Source organism: Polistes dominula, unplaced genomic scaffold, assembly GCF_049000335.1.
Source record: "Polistes dominula isolate Pdom_NZ unplaced genomic scaffold, Pdom_raw_medaka contig_482, whole genome shotgun sequence".
Lineage (NCBI taxonomy): Eukaryota > Metazoa > Arthropoda > Insecta > Hymenoptera > Vespidae > Polistes > Polistes dominula.
Window position 1 is genome coordinate 1374935 of NW_028301016.1, and position 23262 is coordinate 1398196.

General features: G+C 31.3%; 1 protein-coding gene across 6 annotated transcripts in view; it reads left to right on the plus strand.

Moving 5' to 3' along the window:
• The first annotated feature begins 16007 nt into the window (after positions 1-16007).
• Positions 16008-23262, plus strand: part of LOC107064449 (neurotrimin) — a 220798-nt gene continuing 213543 nt past the window's right edge. For 4 of the 6 annotated variants that reach the window (XM_089174186.1, XM_089174189.1, XM_015317143.2 and 1 more), the window contains exon 1: positions 16008-16233. In XM_089174186.1, the coding sequence (XP_089030312.1) occupies positions 16140-16233 (94 nt within the window). In that variant the 5' untranslated portion in view covers positions 16008-16139. The remainder of the gene's footprint in view (positions 16234-23262) is intronic. The other 2 variants (XM_089174187.1, XM_089174188.1) reach the window with 2 other exon arrangements.

The following is a 23262-nucleotide window of genomic DNA, read 5'->3' on the forward strand; positions in this document are numbered from 1 at the left end:
ATTATTTTATTTAAATTTTTATATACAATATTTTATATATTTTTTATTTGTTTTATTAAAATATTAAAAAATAATTATAAAATAATAATATTATTTAATTTAAATTTATATTTATTTTATATATTTTTTTTTATGTTCTATTAAAATATTAAAAAATAATTATAAAGTAATTATATTATTTAATTTAAATTTGTATTTATTTTATATATTTTTTTATGTTTTATTAAAATATTAAAAAATAATTATAAAATAATAATATCATTTTATTATATTAATAAAATTTTTGTTCTATCATAATGATCTTTTAAATATTTTTAAAATTAAAATTCCTAACAATAAATTGTTACAGTGAGTTACGAGTAATTATGAGTAATTACCAAAAAAATACATATAACTGATATATGATAATTCGTGACTATTAATCGGTTTCTTGGTAGATCGCAAAAATATAAAAGTGAATTTGATTGGTGGTTCTCGCGTAAAATCCATCGTGTATCGTTCGAAGCGTAAAATCGGGGTAAATCTTCGGAAGCAGAAGTCGCGACTATTAAATGGCATGAGGAAACGTGGGTGGAGGAGGAAGGCAGGGGTTGGCGTTCACGACAAGATCGTTTGTCACGACTCCTTCCAGCTTTTTACATCTCGATGATGGCAACGAGTACGAATACAAGGCGTCGTCTACCAGAACACCAGTATGTCGAATGAAAACGACGAATGCATTTTCTTTTTTAGGATTTGTTTGATTAATGAAAGTTAGTAAACTTTTTTTTAATTTCATTTAATTTTGTTTTACGAGTGAAATTTATTTCTTTTTATTTTTTGTTTTTATTACTTTCGAATAGAACATTTAATTATTTTTATCTTAAAAATACACAATTTGTTTTCTACAAAAGAGAAAAAAATAGCGAGAGGTTTTAAAGGTTATTGAAATAAATATATTTAAAAAAAAATAATTACTTTACACATTTTTTTTCTTTAAATTGGCTATGTTGCATGTTTATTTATTCGCGATGAATTTATCTTTTTTTTTTTTATTGAAAAATGAAAATAACTTCCATTTGGTTGATATCTCTTTTTTGAAGAGTCCGAATTTATATATTTCGTCATCACACCAGAGAATCTCGCTTGATCGTCAATATATTTCAATTGTATTTTATTTGTTTCGTTTAAAACAAACTAAAGACTCGTTTAATCTTCGTTTTCAGCTACTAGTCAGTTTACCAACATCAAAAATTCATCACATTTATACTTTTTTTCTGTATATACGATATATATATATATATATACAAATCTGTATCAAATATTTATTAAACGATACTCGTGGTATGTCAAACAAGTAACAGATATATAATAAACTATCGATTATTATTTTTTATTGTTTTAACCGCAAACGATAGTGTCTGTGTTTTTTTAAATATATTTTTATTTCAATATTTGTCTTTCAAACCAGATATAACTGACAAAACGGAATAAAAATCAAATCGATAGGTTAAAAAAAAATAAAAGGTATTCAGTTAAATTTTCTACCCAACAATTTTATTTAATATCTTCCTCCATCTCTCTCTCTCTCTTTCTCTCTTTCTCGTGTTACATTTCATCTTTATTAATCGGTAATAACATTCGTGTCAAAAAGGTTAATATTAAAAAGACCGATAAAAATGAAAAAAAAAAAAATGAAAAAAAAGAAACAATCATTCGAAGAACACGAAATATCCATTCACTAAGCAATACTTCCCCTCCCACCACCCCTTCACTCTCTCACAACACGCTTCATCGATATCATCTTTCGATTTCGTATCACTCGTGTCATCTGATTTCGAAGTAGAGGAAACGATAGGTGAACAGATTTCAAAAATCTCTGTTACCGGACATCCTTTCCCCTTCCACTTCCCTTTCCACCTTTCTTCCTCCTACAGGACACTTCATACCGTACCTTTTTGTTAAGTAGATTTCAATATCTTACCAGGCAACAGTCTTTTCGCATGTGACGTGTCGTACTAAGTTAAGAGGGAGAAGATATAAAGAAAGAAAGTATTAGGAGTATATATATATGTGTGTGTGTGTGGGTTGGTGTGGGAGAGAGAAATCAGTCGAAAGAAGATGAGCCATCCCGTCGTACTATGAGGAAGTGAAGGAGTGGCGGAAAAGGGGTAAAAAGAGCGACAGGAGGAGCAATATTCTTGGCTCGCATTGTACGTGTCCCATCGGTTGGCAGCCGAGCTCCCTCTCAGCGACAGCTTGACAGAACATACGCTCCTTCCCCCTCACGAAACCGCCCTACCCCCATTTCCTCCCATCTCTCTTCTCTGTCTCATTCACTCTCACATATACACTCTTCTTCTTCATCTTCTTCTTACTCTTTCCCCCACTTTCTACTTCCACACCTCTATATTCCTTCACTTTCTTTTTTTATTCAACAATTTCTTCTTCTCATACTTATTCTTATTTTTACACACTTATTTCTTTAACTGGAAAGAAAGAACGGAAAGAAAAATTAGAGGAATATAACCTCACTAGGATGTTCCGAGCATGTGTTGCTGTGGTTTTGTTATAAAATGTTAATTTATTATAATTTTTAACTATTTATTAAATTATAATAAAAAAAAATATCACAATTAAAATTGAATACAGAAAATAATAATCCTCAAAAATATATAAATAGCAAGGTTAGTTATGGTCATATGTAAATTTGAAAAACACGTATGGCGTGAATAGTGTCATCTATTGAAAACTTACAATACCTAAAGACTATGATAACCTCTAAATAATAAATAACCTTACATTAGCAATAAAAAAAATAAAAATAATCGCGATAAAAGCAATCCTATATCCTTAGTTGAAAAAAATTACATAAAATAAAAAAATTTTACTAAGATCTTTTTCTTAGTTTCGAACTTCATTGGAAACCAACTTTTAATACAGCGTCATGTATTGAAAATTTACAGTACCTAAAGACTAAGATAGTCCCTAAATAATAAATCCTTAAATTAGCATTAAAAAATAAAAATAATCCTGATAAAAACTATCCTATATGCTAAGCTGAAATAAATCGCACAAAATAAAACAAATTTCACTAAGATCTTTTTCTTAGTTTTAAACTTCATTGGAAACTAACTTGTAATAGAGTGCCATCTATTAAAAACTTACAGTACCTAAATGCCTTGATAACCTCTAAATTTAAATAAGCAATAAAATATAAAAATAATCGTGCTAAAAACAATCCTATATCCTAAGTTGATAAAAATCATACAAAATAACAAAAATTTCATTAAGATCGGTTCAGTAGTTTTGAACCTCATTGGAAACCAACAACGTGACACTAAATTTTTATATATAAAGATAGCTAGTTTTACTCTTCCTTTAGTTTATCTCGCTTATTTCCGAATAGTCGAAGATAAAAAAAAAAGTTTATAAGACAAAGTCTCGTGCTTATGCCGTTCTGAGTATCGAAACCACAGGGACCGATAGAAAGAAAAAGGAAACGCAAGAGATGAGAGGAGATGGAGGTAAGAGGAAGAAAGAGAAGAGAAGAGAGAGAGAGAGAGAGAGAGAGAGGATGAGGTTTTAGATCGAATGGAAAGGAGAAAAGTGGGGACCACGTGCAGAAATAACGTTCGTGTTTTTGATTTGAAGCACGTAACCGAACCACATTGAAATCAGATAGGGGCGCGAGAGAGAACGCTAAACTGGCTTCGAGGCTTCGAAAGCTTGCTACGAGAATACCTAAAACTCGTTGGAAGGAGCCGAAGAGGAGAACGTTGTGCCGTAGGTGTGGAACCGAACGATGCATGCTACCTAGAAATGAGAAAGTGAACAGGGGGATGAGTGGGTGAGTTTCTGGAGGAGAATTGGTGTGTTGGTTGGTTGGTTTGAGGGTTAAAGAGAGAACGAAAATGTTGCGTCCATCGGAGCTTGAGAAGATAGAAATGGTGATGGTGGGGTGGTGGAAGGGGAAAAAGGGGTGGCTCGAACAGGCTCCTTACGAAGCCTGAAACGTGCCACTTTCTTGGATTTCTCGAATAAATCGGCGCTGCTCGCAGGATCCCCGCTGTTCTTCTTCTTCTTCTTACGCTATAACGGAGTCTACTTTAACTCAAAACTTTTCTAACCTATCTCTCTATCTTTCTCTCTCTCTCTCTCTCTCTTTCTTCTTTTTCTCATCCTTATCTCATCCTTATCCAAGTAGTTTTCGTTGGGTAATCCGGATGGGACTGTTAGCTTCTTGAAAAACCAAACGAAATTCGTCGCTTCGTCCAAACAATGCCCTAGGACTAAGGATTTTCTTCAAGAGAATCTAAACGAAAGAATTGGTTTTCAAAAAGAGAACAAACTCGCTCCTGAACTTTTACTTTTTTTCTTTTTCTTCTTATTAAAGGGAAAGATTTTATTTCTTTTTTTTTTTTTTTTTTTTTTTTTACATGTAATAATAATTCCTTTAAACAAGCACGCGTAGAAGGCAAGGTCGAGACATAAGCGAATGCTAACGGTATAGTCGGTGCTGGTATTCTCTCGACAAAAACCATATTCTTTTTCCGCAAGAATTTTTCCGTTTCTCTTCTCATATTCATTTCACGTGTCTTTTTTCTTTTTCCTTTTTTTTTTTTCTTTTTTTTCTTTTTTCCTTTTCCTCTTTCTACCTTCGTCGCTCCCATCCGTCGAGATTACACGGACTTAAAGTCAACAGTCGAAGAAATGACTTCGTATGTAGTTCTCTTTATACTCTTTCTTGCCAGAGGTGTACCTAGAATTTTATATACATATGCATACATACATACATACATACATATATATATATATATATATATATATATATATATATATATATATATATATATATATTTGTCTGAACGATAAATCGCCGAAAATATTCGAGTCGTTTAAATTGAAATCCTTTTTTCGTTTCGTGAAAAATCATTTGAAAAAAGAAAAGGAAGATACCATCGATACCAGGGTGAATAATTTTAAAAAAACTATTAACCTTTTATTATAATATCACGAATTGGTTTTTAATAAATAAAAAACATAAGTGAGAGAGATTCGATTCACACGCAGTTTACTTGTAACCAAATGCATATCCCTCATGAGAATGGACACGTTCGTGAACGTTCTAACTGTCTCTGGCATTGATATCTTTGCCACTTAATAATGCACAGCCGTTCAGCATGCCAACATCGACGTATAATACTCGAAAATGTATTATGTAGTTATCACATGAACAGTCAGGAATGATAGCATATCAATTTCACTTTGATATCGATCAGAATATCGTATGTATTATATCTATATGCATTAAAATACTGCTATGGTTTTGAAAGTAGAAAGAAAGGTTCAACAATGTAAGCGAATGACGAAAGTAAAACTTAGCAAACACACATCGAGCATTCAAGTAAGTAGAGATGGTTGTACAGATAAAGAGGTAAGACCGCTGTTTCGAAAGTTTCCATAGCCTTATCTCTGAGACACATTACTTCTTACCAAAACTCCAACAACGCTATACCGAATACCTGGAGTTAGAGGAGAGGTGACAAATTATCTTTCCAAACTCGGACTACTGTGTTAAGTGTTCGGCGTTAGGAACGATCACTCTTGTGCGGTTTTAAACGGTTAACAATAGTGAAATCTTCTATTTAGCATCATCCGGTCAATATCCAACGTTGTTATCAATTTTGAGAATCTAATTCAAATTGCTAAAACAAAAATAAATGAAAGTAAACTAAGTAGGAATAATGAGACACATTAAAATGAGAAAGGAAAAGAGAGTGTAAAACTTTATTTATTATTGTTTAATTAATTATTATATTTCTTATTATATTACTAGGATACTACGGCCACACGTAGCTGTGGTTTTGTTATAAAATGTTGATTTAATATAATTCTAAAATATTTAATGCAGTCAAATTAATATTTACTAATTCTGTGAATTTTAATTAGGCATAAAACAACATAAATTATTAATACATAAAATAATAATACACGAAAAAATCGAGAAAGTAAGGTTATGCTGTAAATTGAATAATTGAATTGAAATACGACGCCACATCTATTGAAAACTTACAGTACCCAAAGACCTAGATAACCTTTAAATAATAAATCTTTAAATTAACAATAAAAAATAAAATTAATCGCAATAAAATCTATTTTGTATCCTAAGTTGAAAAAAAAACATAAAATCATAAAAATTTCATTAAGATTGGTTCAATAAATTCCAAATTTATTGGAAACTAACAATGTGACATTGAACTTTTATATATTAAGAAAGAATTTTATATAAAAATTATTATATTGTTATAACACTCTTATATTATTATTAACATTATTATTAACTTATATTAGTATAACATTCTTATTTAATTATTAACATAAAAACGAATACCCATAAATACTCATAGAAAGTTTCTAAACTTTAAGTAAAGAAATTAAAATTATAACATTTTAATATTCGTAAATACTATCTGTTAACTATAAAGATTGAGTTAATATAAAAAGACCAGGTGAATATTATAATCATAAATTTAAATTCGTCATCATTTTCAGGTATAGAACTTTGGGTTCTTTACTCATCGTCAACGTTACATTTGAACGTATTCGTTTTCCTGTACGACTCACAGTCCTCATTGGTCGTCCCATCTTCTTCAGACGAGTCGCGCCATATTTCAAATGTCATATTAGCGAGGACCATGCGTCTTCCATGAGTAAAATGTCTATGGTGCTAGTGGGCGGCCAGCCCTGCACCATCGGCGGATCACATGACGCGATCTCCCTCACGGAATAACGCAGGATCGTGTCACCTTCCCGCTTCGCCACCAATTACACATTAATGTGATGTCGCGTTATCTAGGGGACAGGGGTTTGCCGAAGAAGAAGGTAGAAAGAGATAGAGAGTAAGTTAGTGAGTGTGAGGGTAAATATCCTACGGGAGTTACACCCTCTTTCAATATGCTCAATTAACCTATTTTCATAGTTATAACGGAACCTCCACGTTTGATGAAACATGCTCACCCTTGTTCTATGATTTTCTTCGAATCATGAAAGTGATTATTTTTATTGAATAATAATCCTTAATAATACCAGTAATAAATACTAATCGTTATTGATTTTTAACTTAATTCTAACCTTCGATTTTTAACCCAATTTTAACCTTCATTTAGTTTGCATTTTTTATTTATAAAGGTCGATTCTTTAAAAAGACATATTTTCGTTCAAGAATTTCGTAAGTAGATTAATTTTGTAAATTTATTTTTTAATTATTAATTTATTATATCTTTGTGTTAGTTTGAATTATTTTTAATGTAATGAAAATGTAGGATTATGAGAGAATAAATGTACTGTAAGATTTTGAACAATTAATGACTTTTGGGGTCAATGTATATGTCATGTTTAGATAAAGTGTCTGTTATACTACTGGTATGTTTTGAGTTCGGTCATTAGTATTAGTATAAACATTGAGGATTAGGTGTACGTGAGTGAAGGGCTTTGAAGAAGCAACCAGGGATAAGACTGGAGCATTTGTGTTGTAAATTCTGATAGGGTCTTATCAACGTCATTTAAATTAGTATAGCATTGTACTCGATTATAGTTGCATTTGAAAATGATATTTTATTGCAATTTGTGTATTAAGGTATAATATTAAAATAAAACTTAATATGTTTAATTAATAGATTGAATAATTATAAAATAATAAGTAAAATATTTTTTGGTTAATATTTATTTTATAGCAATTTGCTAATGTATACATATTATTTGTAATATCATTACTAAAATCGATTAAATTCATCTAATTTTCAAGTTATACACATTTACATGCATATAGATATATTTTTACGTGTGCTTGCAGGTTTTCGTTTATTTTACCTGAGTATTCTCTTTCACTATTACAAAAGCTTTTACGTTAATCTCTAATATATGCATAGATATTATTTAAATATGATACAATTATTATAATTATTATTAATTTTAATTAATATCAATACATATAACTGTAATAATTTAATATAATAATTTAATAACCTTAATTAATTTAACATAGTGCTACAGTAATATTTACAAAAATAAATCATTCATATTGCATCCTTTTACGTATTCATAGGTATTATCGTAATTTATTGAACTCTATTGATATTTTGTATTAATATTTCTATTGAAATAATTAAATTCTCTTGTTAAAATATAAATTTTGTGTAATTTGAAAAAGAAGCTATTAAGAGTCACACTAATTGTTAGTAGGGTAAATTGATATATTTAAATTTTAATAAACATTTTCTCATTTATTTTGTATGTATTATTTTAGAAGTAATGTAAAGTGAAAGTGTCAAAGTATATTTCAACAAAGTTTTATTTTTTAATGAAAAAAAAAAAAAAAAATAGTACAAATTACAAACTGCAAAACTAATCAACTAGCCATCAAAATTAGAAAATAAATTGACACATGTTGAGTTATATAAATAAAAATTGTCATATTTATTTCAAATAAATTATATTTAAAGTTATCTAAAAAGAAAGTGGTAAAATACATTGAAGCAAATTTCTTATAATTTAATTTAAAAGAAAAATAGCTTAAACAAAAATGAAAAATAGATAAACCAATCGAGTTGTTCAAACATAACAGACTGATAATATTGTTGAAAAAATTTCGAAAATTTTGCAGGATAGTTGATAGTTATCACATATTACATATAGGTAGAGACACATCGAGTGTATCGAAATCGGTGTGTAGCTATCGCGAGTAGGATAGGCGGGTAGGTTCAAAGATAAGGGTAGAAAGGGCCGAACTCGCAGTAAATATTGTAACATCTGGTGCGACTCATACGAGTTCGAGTCACGCCTCTGGCCGTCTACATTTCATTTCAGTTCTTAGATACTTCACTGAAACACTAGAGGAGGATCCACTGGTGTGCTTGCTTCCTCTGTTCGGCGCGTAGTATACTATAGTACTACACTAGACACTTACTATATATATATATAGTAGGTGTCTTTATACTATATCTACTATTCGTTCACTCACACCAAGCGGACATCGCGTTTCTTCCTGTTGACTTCCTAGGATTTGCACGGATGCCTTTCCATTGCACCGTGTGTTTTAACGCGCGAATGCAACTCGTGGCACGGAGCTTTTCTTTTTTAAAAAGATAACGTTATATATCCAACCTGTACTAGTCTTTACTACAGTACGTGCAACATCTTTCGAATGAAGAAACAACGAAAAACGAACTAAAACTTCTTTTTTCTTAGTTTTATATATTTTTATTCTTATCTCATTCTTTTTTCTATTATTTTCTTTTTGTCGAAATGTAAAACGTTATAAACGTTTTTAAAAATTTATTTGGAAAATATTCTCTGAAATATTTAAATATCTAATATCAAATATATAATGCAAATAAATATATATCATTTAATATGTTAAATATGTTGTTAAATATGCGTTAAATAAATATCAAATATAATGCAATAAAATATATATGTTTATATATATTATAATTATGTATAATATTTATTTTAAAATTATATTATTTAATATTAAATATATTATATAATAAATATATATATATTTATATATATTTTTATTAAGTTATGGGGTTATATATATATATATGAATCTAAATATACGTAAATATCTATCTGTTATTTTTGAAAATAAAACGAATTTTGAACTGAATTAAAATATACGTTCACTTTGCACTAGCCACTTTTGCAATTTTTTATATATTTTATTTTAATTTTTTTCCAAATATTTTATTTTATCATGAATTATAGACTTTTCTATTTTTTGATAAAATAATGGACTATATTAAAATAAAAAAATAGAAAGATTTAGAATCATCATCATTTAGAATCATATTCATAAATATATAAACTGGTTTAATTCTTTTCTAAGTATATCAAATTTACTAAATATATTTTTATTTAGTTAGCAATCGTAATTTAATTTTTTTTGAGGAATAATAAGATTTAATAAAATAACTATCCGTAAGCACCTCAATATGTAAATTTACCTAATTCATAATTAGAGAATTTTAAAACAGTTTAGTATTTGAAAATTTCATTACTATTTTTGATTAGTTGATTAAAAATCCATCACCGAATAATAATAATAATGAATATGTTACGTAACTGATAACTACTATCTTTTCTACAAACTTAAGTAATACGATTTATTTCGAGATGATAAAATTTCTTTTTATTAAATAAATTAATTAAAATAATTATAATAAAATCTAATTTTCTATAAACAATTCAATTATAAAATTACATAATGATTCTAACAAATATATGAAAAAGGAACCAAAAAATTTTTTATAAAAATAAATCCAATCATCTTTATTAGATGATTGAATCCAACGTTGAGTAAAGGGGAATCAAATACGCTATCTCTTTTTATTTATCAATCGTTGTTGCAATTTTGTTTCTTTTTTATTATTTTTTATTTTTTATTTTAAGCCATAGAAATGAAATGCAACACGGAGAAACGTAGAATCGCATCGATGCGTCGAAACGTTGACTGTTCGTTCGCACGGTAACGTACGGGCATCGCGTCACCAGTGATTTTTGTGCATCCGAATTTTGCGCGTGAATGTTTTAACGCACAGACACTGGGGAGAGCTACCTTGTTTACAATGGCCAGAGAAATAGAGAGGAGAGTAGAGGAGAGGAGAAGAGTGGAGAGGAACGTCGGGATTTAATCAAGCTGCACAGCAAGAAGAGCGTGACACGAAATGCGCGAAAGGACGGCACCCAGAGCTTTCGTTATTTTCCCCTCGTCCAACGTTTCGTTGACAGAGCTTTGAATTCTATTAAATTTATATTTTCGAAGCGACGCACGTCGATCGTCGACGACGACGACGACGAGTTTGGTGGCCTACGCTTTCGCACGCGAGTACAAATTTTCTTTCACCTCTATCTTGTCATCTCTTTTTTTTTTTAATTTTTGGGTTTTTTTTTACATTTTTTAATGATATTTTTCTTTTTTTTTTTTTTATCTCGACCGACTCGGATAATATAATCAAGAAAACCTTGAATTTCCCATGACGAAGTTTTATTTTTATCTTTGTATACAGGGTGATTCACTAGCTCTTGTCACTTAAATAGCTTCGAAAGTTGCAGAAAAGTAGATACGAAAAAAGTTGCATGAAAAATTCAAGACTAAAATATGAAATTAGTATTTTTTTGCTAGGTTGAGTCATTTTCGAGATTTATTGGTCAACTTTGTTTTTTTTTTTTTTAAATACAATGTTATATTTTAATATTTAGTTTTAGGAAGCGACTGTCAAGACGAATCCAATGATGTGCAACATTAATGAATGAAGATAAAAACTGGCGAACAAGCTGGCCACAATACAGCTCTTCCTCGTCATAGTCGCGTCAGGGTTGCATCAGAGTCTCGTCATCCTTCAGTTGTTCTGACAACTGACGGAACAGATATTTTCCGAATTGTTTTCATTGGTCATTGTCAGGTTTTGTATTTAATATTGCACATCATTGAATTTGTCTTGTCAGCTTCTACTCGAAATTAAGTACAAAAATATAACATTGTATTTAAAAAAACAAAATTGACCCATAAATTTCGAAAATGACTCAACCAATCAAAAAAATACTAATGTCATATTATATTCCTAAATTTTTCATGCAACTATTTTTTAATAAATTTCCCTGGAACTATCATACTTTCAGAGCTAATTAGATGGCAAGAGCTGGTGAATCACCCTGTATATATATATACACATTTACATATATATATCATTTTATATTTATCCTTTTTTTCTCTCTTTAGCGTAAATTGGCTCACTTTGTACAAGCGTTTTTACTTAAAATAAGCCATTTCATTTTTATTCCAGCTGGTGCTTGCACCATTCCAGTCAGATACGCAATCCCGATATATTTCTTCGATATATCGGAGATGATACCGGCCGCTCGTGCTTTTTAATTTTGCCTGTGATATAGAATTGTTTGTTTCGATTCCGGATGAGAAGCACGCTCATGGAATAAAATCAAATCGAATGAAACGTACAAAAAGGTGTGTGTGTGTGTGAGAGAGAAAGAGAGAGAGAGAAAGAAAGAGAAAAAGTGAGAAAGTGATGGTGATTGCAATGGCAATGTTTCAATGGTATTGGAAATACGTAAGAATAGATGTTCCTAGTGTACTTTCAATAATTCATTAGCCACTTGTTTTGTTAGTTTGTCTCACTGTAAAATCGTGTGGTCCGTTCTCTGAAGAAAGTGCTTTAATTTCCTCCGGCCGACTTGTTACCGGCTTAAAACTTGGCCGAGATGTTTCTCTCTCTTTCTCTCTCAACGAGTTTCCTCGGACGACGACGCGTTTTACGAAAATACGAGCAAAAGAGAGAGAGAGAGAGACAAGAAACAGAAAGAGACGAATAAAGAAAGATAGAGAAAAGTAAAAGAGAAATTCACAAAGCGTAGAGCAATAACGGATTCTGTGGATTTCGTGGAACATTTCGATTTCAGCATGAGAAAAAGTTTTCCTTAGTTAATTAATGTTATACAATTGAGCGTTGCTGTTGTTATTGTGTTGTTGGTTGGTTGGTTGAGTGTATAGTATTAAATATGTTGAGTTTATGACGATTGAAAGTAGGTAAGGTTTTAAGTGTACTGAAATAACAAAAAAAAAAAAAAAAGAAATAGAAAGAAGTTATAGAAAGCTTGGCTATCGGAAAGTATAAATATAGTTGAAAGTAATAAGAAACGTCTCGGTAACATGGAAAAGAAGCTTAAACGTCTTCCATTGGAAGTTTAAACTTTCGCGCGACTCAGATCCGATTTTCAAAGTGGAGTATTATCGATCTGCATTCGACAAGCGTTGAATAGTTAACGTAGGACCCGTCTTAGAGAAGTCTCTTTCCTATTCGCTAACCGATAGCACAAACGTCGAAGTTCGATTCGGGAAACGATTTAAGTCGATCTCTCTCTCACTCGATTTCTCGAACATTTTGCAAGATACTACGTACAATGTAACGGATATTCAAATTTCCGTATAGTTCGAACAACTATAATATAACTAAGGGTAAATGCACCGAATATCCCCCGTATTTCTCTCCTATAGGTAAGAGTCTAATAAGAACAGAATATGGTTTAGAGTAAATCATACAAAATATAGAATATTTGTCAAATGTGTTGTCTACGGCCGAGTTGTAGGTGATTTCCAAGAGAAATTGTACATAGGTAGAGACAAGTACGGTAGGTCACAGAGTAACATTAACCGAGAGAGAAGACTTGGGGGATACAGGAAATGCTGCAGGCTCGAGCGTATAATCAGCATCAGAAGCTCGTGGATTCTCTGCTCGGTGACGGAAGGTGAGCGAATTGCACGCAAACTGTGCCCTTCCATTCTATATGACGCGAGATGTCTACACATACACCTATATACATATACATATATATTATTTATTTTAGGTACGTATATCTAGAAATCTATGTACGTGTACATGTAGGGTAAATGTAAGCACGTTTCTATATAAACGCGAATTTGCTAGGCCGAAATATGCCTGGACATTTCGGTCCCTTCAAAGTGATTAAGCTCACGAATCAGTACAGCCACGTTTCATCTGTTATATAACATTTCTCCTTTACATATATCTTTCTTTAGGTCAAATTTATCTTCCTTAGTTGAACAATGCTAAACATTATCCCTGTCTTGCGTCGTTGTATAATAAAATAAGTTTCAATTCTAAAGTTGGGCTGATTTAAAATACACAAGAACAGCTAACCCCTTCATTTTTATTTTATAACTATAGCATGAGATAGTTCTACACGGTTGTACCACCATTTTCTTTCGTTTTATAAACTAAACAAAACCTACAAGGATTCATTTCATTCGTAATCATCCTTGACCAGTCGAAATTTTTCTTTACCCATGTACTCACGTACAAGTTGTTCATTAAAGAATGATACGAGATCCATTTGGCGGTATTGCACACGCTCGTGACCCAAGTGAACAGCAAAGCACGGCGCTCATATGGAATTTATTAGAATTAGAAATCTGATGTTCCACGTGCTAGACTCAGCGTGGTTTATTAACATTAACGGCCCCCGCGAAAGACGCGAACCATTTGTACCAGAGGCCAGTGAATTACGTAGAACGTGAGAGGCTTCCCCGTTGGCGAATTATTAGCTTCATTATCGTCCAAGTCTTGCCTTGAGTATCGTCATCGTGTTAAAATGGCATCGCTTTAACCGCTAACGTAATCCTACTGAACTATTTTTACGTGGGTAAACGTAATGAGGGATATTCTTGAAAAATAATTTACTTTATCTTTTGTCATTTTTCAATTCTATTATAATTCTTTTGTATTTTCTTTCTTTCTTTTTTTCATAACGAGAATATCTTTTTGACGATAACGAAGAATTTTATCGGATTAAGTATATTCATAATCGTAGTCTTGTTTAAAATAATCAGTCGGTTCGACTGTCACGAGTGTTCTTGTTCATTTACGTTGATGATTACTCCACCTCCACCTCCATGCTTTATTCTTTTGCCCCTTTTATTTTAGACACGAGAAGATATCACGTAGGAAATCTGTTCTAAAACTCGCTATGAGAAAAATTAGTGGCTCGATTCATTCGAGAAAGATTATCGATACTTGATTGCGCTTAATCCGTAAAGTTTTCTCGTTTGACCTTATCCGTTGTCGTCGTCGTCGTCTCTTCTCTCTACAAGTCTACCCCTCTATCTTTTTCTTTTTCTCTATCTACCTTTCACTCTTTTGCAACGTACTGACGGGCCAGGGGACTCTCGTCCTTCAGCAACTAGAACGATTTTCACTTGGATTTCCTCGAACGAAAAATGTGTTCAAGGAAGTAAGTCGCTCGCACGGATGAGAAATTTATGTCAAATGCGATTGTCGTCGACGGAATTTCTCACTAATGATGTTCTTTCCGCATACCTCATACTTTTCCTTCTCTCTCTCTCTCTTTCTCTTTCTCTCTATCTCTATCTCTATCTCTATCTATCTCTCTCTCTTTCCATTTCTTTTAGTTTCTCTCTCTTTTTTTACGTTTATAAGAAAACACGTTTACACGTTCATTTACCATCGATTTTAAAATATAATATAATACATATATACATATGTATATGAAAAAAAAAGTATACGTGCTGTTTCAAATGAGAGAAATCATTGCTCTTTAAAAATGCATATTTTTTTCTTTTATCGTGTAAATCGTTAATGTAATATTCTCGTTAAGTTTAACCGTTCGAAATATTCATTTTTAATCATGTTTAAGATAAAATATTTAAACGATTAAACAATTTGGATGATTTAACTCGTAAATAGGGTTCTAAATTGAAATGAAATGTGCTGAAATACAACGGAGATTTATCGATTAATATGAATGCACGTGTGTTAGGATTTTTTTCTTTTTTTCTTTTAAATTGGAAAATTTGATTCGGAAAATATAATTGTCGGAAACAGACGAAAGAAATACAGTAATTTGAATTAAACTTGTAGATGAGATTAAAATGAAATAAAATCGTTAAAGTTTAACGTAGATTTATTTTTTTAAACTTCAAATTCTTTACACAATTAAAAATATCAATTATATTATACTGATAAATATAAACTGTAAATAATTTAACAAAATAATTGTGGACAATAAAGAAAAAAACATCTTAACAAATTTAGATATATTCTCAAAATAAAATAATATCTTATATGAAAAATAACGTAGATGTATTCTCAAAATTTCAAATATGTTTTTAATAAATCGATAAATACGAATTGTTCATAATAAAATAGTATTATAGAAAAAATATATATTATATTTAAAAATATTTGATAATAAAACAAAAGTTAGAAAATTTAATTTAGGGAGGATAATTGTTCAATTTCGAATATGATCGATATTATTGAAAATGAAATAGAAAAATCGTAAGGGTTTGATCACGAGAGGTCTGCGTAAAAGGTAGGAAAGTGAGTTGCACGTGGAGAGCTTACAGGACGCATGCGTGCGGTGTTGCTCCTGCAGGACTCCGTAGTACGAGTCAGTCTGCATCTGGACTCCGGTTCGCGTAGATTTTATACCTGACTTGTACGTGCGCTTACGTGATAAAGAAGAAAACGAAAAGTTGCTCATTCTCATCACCTACCACTATTTGTCGGATTTTTTCTTCCAGGACAAATTACGTAAATACAATGACAATAATGAATTCATTTTTTGGTGCTTGGACCTTATCTTCGTGGTTCGTCCTTTTCATCAGTGTCGTGTTTCTTCTCGATTCATCGGAAGGTAAGTGGATCCTATTCTTTTTTCTTTCCCTTCAAAAAAAAAAAAAAAGCGAACAAAATAAAACACCGCGATATAAAACAAAAAATCGATTTTTCACGTCACGTTGAATGTATTTTCAAGTGGAATCAATCGTTTAACGATTACGGATACAATATATATATATAGCTGGTGCACATAAATTCTCGTTAAATTCTTGAGAAATTCTTAGGAAATTCTTCGGAAATTCTTGTGCTATACCTAATCGTCTTACATCGTCGACTATTTTGTGAACAATTTGAAATACGTCAAAATCTTTTACGTTCCAATTGAGGCTTTTATTTTCAACGATAATTTGATATGAGAAATGTGTAAAAAAGGTTGTGTGCTTAATATCTTAGAAAATTTAGAAAATTCTTCAGTATTTTCAAAATGTTTAGCGATAACATTTTATTTTCAATCGAAACTGAATAAAAGATAATGATTAAAAAATATACAAACCATAAAAATCGTCCAATTTTTTTATACAAATTATATTTAATTTCACTCCAAAATTATCTTCGGTAGTGTTAAATTTTTTTAAAACTTCACAATGTGTAAAAAAATTATAATTTTCGTGATAAAGTGAAAATAAAAAAACTAAAACAGTGAAGAAAAATACAGAACCGTAGAAAATTGAGAAGAGAATACGAAAAAAAGATAAATTTCTCATCATTAAGACAGTAATATTTCTCAACTGCAATGATCTTTAATCTTAGATCCTGGTATAGACGTAGTCGCCACACTATCTTCGTTATCTACCAAGTGCCTGGGTAGAAGAAAAATTCAGGTTTCCGTCGTTAGATGCTCCGTCAATCTTCGGGATTGCCTGCGATTTCTCCTGGGAGGTTGTTCCCTGGAGAGAATCACTGGCCGTTGCTAGACAAGCAACCGGCGAGTGACTTCGATAGAGAAACTGTCGAGATGAACGAAATTTGGAAAATATTGCTTTTCGACATCTCTCTCTATCTCTCTCTCTTTCAACCTTTCTTTAGTTATTCTTCTTGCGAATACCTCTTTCCTGTCGATAAACCGATAATCACTTTTTTTCCCCCCCTATCCTCATCCCATTCCACAGGGTCGTCTATTCGGACGTAATTTCGTGTATATCAGAAAAGAAGAGAGAGAAATAGAGAGAAAGAGAGAGAGAAAGCAAGCTTTTCATCGGGAGCCTTTCATCGAAAGCTTTTCAAAGTGCAAAATCACTGTCCGAACAAACTTCTCGAGCTTCGGTTTCTATTTCTAGCGCAGTTGCGAAGTGTCCGTGGCAACGAAACTTGGGAAATGCTCTCTCTCTGTAACTAGATAGTGTCGTACAAGCGCCCGAGGTTCTAAGAAAACATAGAATAGGTTGCTGAGATTAGTCCTAGGGGAAAGGGGAAAATCTACAAGCACTCGTTTTAATGACTTTCGAGTCACCCTCTCTCTCTTTTACCCAGTCTCCGTCTTTGTCTCTGTTTCTTATAACTGTGGTGTTGAGAATCAAGTAAATCTCATAAAATCACACGGGAGAGAGAATTCTCGTAAATTCATAAGCATCCTGAGAACCTCTCTCTCTCTCTCTCTCTCGGTCTTTTTCCTTCTATTTCTCTCTTTCTTGTTTTATTGTCGCGTTTGTATGACAAAAAGAAGAAGAAGAATCGTATACGAATAAGAGACTCGGAGATGTCTCTTAAAGCTCGCTAGAGACAAGTAAAATGTAGAAAAAAAAAGTGTGGGAAAGGTGGATAGCAGGGAAACGTGGTGGCATGCCTATCGCATGACGAAGTAGTACTAGTTTCAGAGGTAGCTTCTAACGTCGTGTCATGCACAGGTCCTGTTGCTAATTATTCGCGAGCACGCGAATGAGAGAAATACCTTTCTCTTTCTCTTCTATGGTTAGTTACTACCTTTCTCTTACTTACCTACCTACCTACCAACCAACCAACAATACGTACATCTAACACATGTTGCGAGGCACGCAATGTTATACAACTCTGAGCAATTTCCATTATGCGATGCTCCTCTGTTATGCAAATAGTGAGACGCGTGTCTGTGCAGATGAACCCTTATAACTTGTTCGATGCTCGGCCTTTCCTCAAAAGCAAGCATTTCCTCAACCCTTTGGCACTTTCTCTCTTCAAGCTTGTAAAACCGCTATTCCGTATGTGTATGTGTTTATATGTCTGTATGTGGTCATTCTCTTACAACATCCTCGAAAATTTCGCGTTAGAAGTTGATACCAACGAGCGTTTCCGGATCTGGAATACCAGAACTGGACGTGTTCGGACCCCAGTTCCTTTATTTCGTTGCGTGTAACGCGAAATCCTGACGAATGGCTTACTCCTTTTTTGTTTTTTATCTCTATCTCTCGCTATCTTGTTTCCCGTATATACGAATACCACTCTCGTTCGCTAAATCTTCATTTTATTTTCCTCATTCTCGAACGAGAAGTGGAAGAATCATCCGTGAGGGGTGATTCGAAAAATAAAAGATAACAAATAACAGAGTAGACGATATTTATGTGTTCGCTCGTTTTGGTATATTGGTATGTATATGAAAAAAAAAAAAAAACAAGAAGAAAAAAAATATACATATAAGTTAATGAGAGGAAAATAACAACTAATTATAAATGTTGTTTATTTGATTATAAAATCTTCGGCGTTAATTTGACTGTAATCTACTAAATCTCCGGATTCATTTGCACAAAGTGTGCCTTCGCCTTTATGAAAACTTAACGTAATAATGCGCTGAGTAAATAGCTTTCAAAGCTACGATATTTACCACCGGTGGAGTAGGTGAAACGACGCTTAACGACGAATTCAAATTTCATGAAAGCTTATCTGTGCTTCTTGATTTTATGAGCTTCCTTCCTTTTTTAAACCACAGAAGCCGGGCCATCTGACTTTATCGACCATTTGCAGACGGCTCTTTTCGGAATGTAGTATATCTATGTAGTATGTAGGTGAATCAGGTATATATATAAAAAAGTTCATGGCGGTACCGAACTAGGGAAGATCGATACTTTATTAACATTTTAAAGCAATTGATTCGACCGATGTCTAGAGATTCTACGATTTTTCAATTTTCTAGTTCAATAATAATGTTTTATATCAATTACAAATAAAAAATCAATTCATTTGTTATCCTATTGTACGTTCTTAAGAAAAAAACAAAACTTTTATTTCAATATTTTGTTTATTCAATTGATATTACGAGTGAAATGAACTTTTAAAATATCGGTTTTTTTTAAGTAGATTATTTGAGTTTTTATCTTCAACTTTTTTCTATCATCGTAACATGTTTGCAAAGAAATCAGTTTAACAAATTTTATTCGTTTCTAAGGCTTTTGCTTTTATATAAATCATTTTGATATCAAGAAAAAGTGAAGATGTATACTTGTTGATAAATTTTGTGTAATGTTACGATAGGGCAAACTTTAAAATGAACGTACTCATAGTCGTCGAAATTATTATCAATATACACACTTTGGAAAAGGGAATTCTGTGAAATCGAGAAATGGTCGAAGTTTAATTGGCTCGCTAATTAATATCGATTCTACCACGCGTTTGATCGGATATCAGATTGCGTTTCTCTCTCTCTCTCTCTCTCTCTCTCTCTCCTTCCTTCTTTTTTTCTCACTCTCTTTCTCTTTGATTTTATTTCTTTATTTCTATTGCTGATAGATTAACTGCGTTTCTACTTCCATTTAGAATCTTTCTGTACGATAGTAGCAATCTGTAATTTGTAAAGCATCAATTTGTCTGAAATACTTACTTGATCCGTCCTTGAATTTTATTTTTTTATTTTTTTTTTTTGCGTTTATCCGTAACCTGTAAAAGCTATAAAATGGATGAAAATATCGAGTAAAGAAAAAAAAAAAAGAAGTTTTATTGATGAAGTAGTAATACACGTATTTGTAATATTTTCTACACCTGATATAATAACGTTTGAAATAATTTTGAGGAAAATTATCAACATTATATTTTTATCTTATATGAAATATTAACAACTTTATATTTTACTAGATTTCTTATCAATTTTTAAAATAAAAAAAATGTATTTATTAATGAATTTTATTCATTAACGTATGACTATTTAAAAAATAATATATTTGTTAGATTATTCAAAAATGTTCAATACTATTTCAAATATTACTAGAAAATTTTGCATTATATTTGGAAAATATTTCAAAAACTTCAATTATTACATCATTTCGTCGAATCAAACTATAATAAAATATTTCCATAAATGATAAAATGATTTAATAATATCATTTGAATTTTTGATAACAAATTTAATCTAAAAAATTTACATATATTCAAAAACGTTTACGAATATAAATATAAAACCATTGAATCTCTATCATCGAATAACAATAATAAATAATTCTATGAAAGATAGAACGGATTAGGTACGAAGGAAGGATCTTTGGGATTGAAAGGTTGGAAACGAGAATGTGAACGTAATTCACGAAGCGGAAGGACGAGAACGAAGCGACGGAAGGGCTATCGCTCGAAGGGCTCCTATTCGGTGTGCATCGGCCGACCGCAAAGTGTAAAACGTCAGCTGCAAGCGTTGTTTTGCGCGCGACCAGATTGCCGACACGGCCGCAACCAAGCTGCACATCTCGCATCCTTCCTGTATATGTATATATACATATATATATTTATCTCTCTCTTTCTCTCTCTCTCTTTCTATCTATCTATTTATCTTTATCTTCATCTAACCAAAGCTCTAGTGCGTTTCCATGCAAACAGAACTTGAACAATTTGTGAAATGTCTTTAGCAAAGAAAACCCTACTTGTATTCGAATAAGTAGATTACAGTAAAGTAATATACAGTGTTTTCCAAGTTTTATTAACATTGTCAATCAATCAATTAGAAACTATAATAATTTGGTTGACCATATTATAGAATTTGTACAATTTGTAAAATGTCCAATGTTGTATTCAACTAAGAAAATTATAGTAAAGTAATTTACGATGTTGTCAAAGTTTTATAACAACACTGTCAATTCATCAATTAAACTTTTAGGCACTACCTACCACTATAGTGGCTTTCGTGTATGCCATTTAATTAGTAAAACTTGCCATTATAGTGGCTTTCGCGAACGTCTTCTTCCAGTACAACGCACAACTATAATAGCTTTCACGAATAACATTTTTTTACATATATTATACCAAATTTTATTATTAATTATTAAAGCAAATTGTTTAAATAAAATTTACTTGTACAATTTCTTAAAAAAAAAAATTATAAGTTAATCATGAAAAATTTCGTTAACATGTAGAGGAACAACCCAGTGCAACATTGGCTAAGCATTGGCTAAGAGGTTAGAAACTATCATAATTTGACTGACCACACTATAGTTAAAAAAACCTTAGGTGGGGGAAGTAGGAATGGGGGAGGGGATCAATGTAAACGACGTCTACGTTCATCTTTTCTTGATCCAACAAACCGATAAGTTAGACACGCCCTTTTTACCAAATGGTAGCATAGAACTGGTAAACGTTAGGACGCTAGATTGATTGCACACGCGTGACACGCGTTAAGAAAATGACGAAAGAAAAGAACAAAAGAAAAGCAAAGAGAGAGAGAACACAGATAAAGTAGAAGAAGGGGAAATATATAAGGGGTGAGATGTTAGATTTTTGTGTTTCACCACTGCCGGAAGCGGATGCTCTTTCCGTCTCGTCTTCCTACGAGCCATTGTTATTTTAACACGAAATACTAAGACAAGTGATTTTTCCGAGTAGATGGGGGAAAAAAATCGCGAAGAAAAATTTTGGGTGAAAGTTAGGAGAGGGTGTGCCCTTCGACAAATATAATAACGTTCTCCCTAGTCTTTCTTCGTTCTCGTTCGATAAACAATGTTTAAATAGTAGCTGAATCAACGAAAGAAAGTGAAAAAAATAGAAAAAAATAAAAGAAAAAAATAGAAAAATTGAAGATGGAAGAGAGATAAGTTTATTAATATAAATAAATAGAATGCTTAAAATATTATGCGCTAAAGACATCATTTAGTTAATTGATATTAAAATGAAAATTACATTAGATAATTTGGAAATTTTCAAGCTTGTTAATCTGTAGAAAGTTTTATCTCTATTTTATTTCATTTCTAAATGATAACTCGTATATATATATAATAATCTTTTGAAGATTTCAGATAAAAAAGGAAAAGACTCTCTCTCTCTCTCTTTTCACGTATTTTTATTTATTTCAGGTATTACGAATAAAGTATATATGAAATCCGTGAGAGGGTCGTTGCCAATAGCATATTTCTCATGGTTTCATTTAAAATGATAACAGTTAGAAACGTTTTAAAAACAGTTGCGAATGTACAAATTTAGGATATGTTCTAAGTAATGGAAATTATTCAGAGCGGATAAGGGGAACATGCACAACTATGATATTCTCTAATTCTGACTGAATGTCAGCTGTTGCAAGAGATATGTTCCGAGTTAGCCACTTTACGAATAAATCAAACGGAAGAGTTTACTAGACAATGTAACTTTCTCGAAACACGACAGGTAACTCATTATAAATAAGCAAATAATGGAAACATAAGCTTTTTAAATGTCGAAAAATTTTTTGCTTCCCATTTATTTATACGCGAAATATAAGTAAGCACTTTTTACGCAGTTTTTAGCAAACAACGATGAAAATAATACTTCGTAGACAAATTTATTTATAAATAATATACAGAAATAATACTCTTTCAAACATTGTAGAAATATTCATTTCGAAAATATTCAACTTGCGAAGAAAGAATTTACATGCTGATTAATATTACAGTGGATTAAATAAAAACGAATCTTTTTTTTAATATTTAAAATCATTCATATTTTAAATGAAATCGTATAATTAATTTTTTTTTCAATATTGTGATTTAATTAATTACTATAATTAACATTATAAATCATAAAAATTCATAAAACAAATGTTTTTCTTTATTATTCCAATTAATTGTAATTCACTTGAAAATTATTGAGATTTTTTGCATAAGTGGGAAAATCTTGATGGTACTTTTCG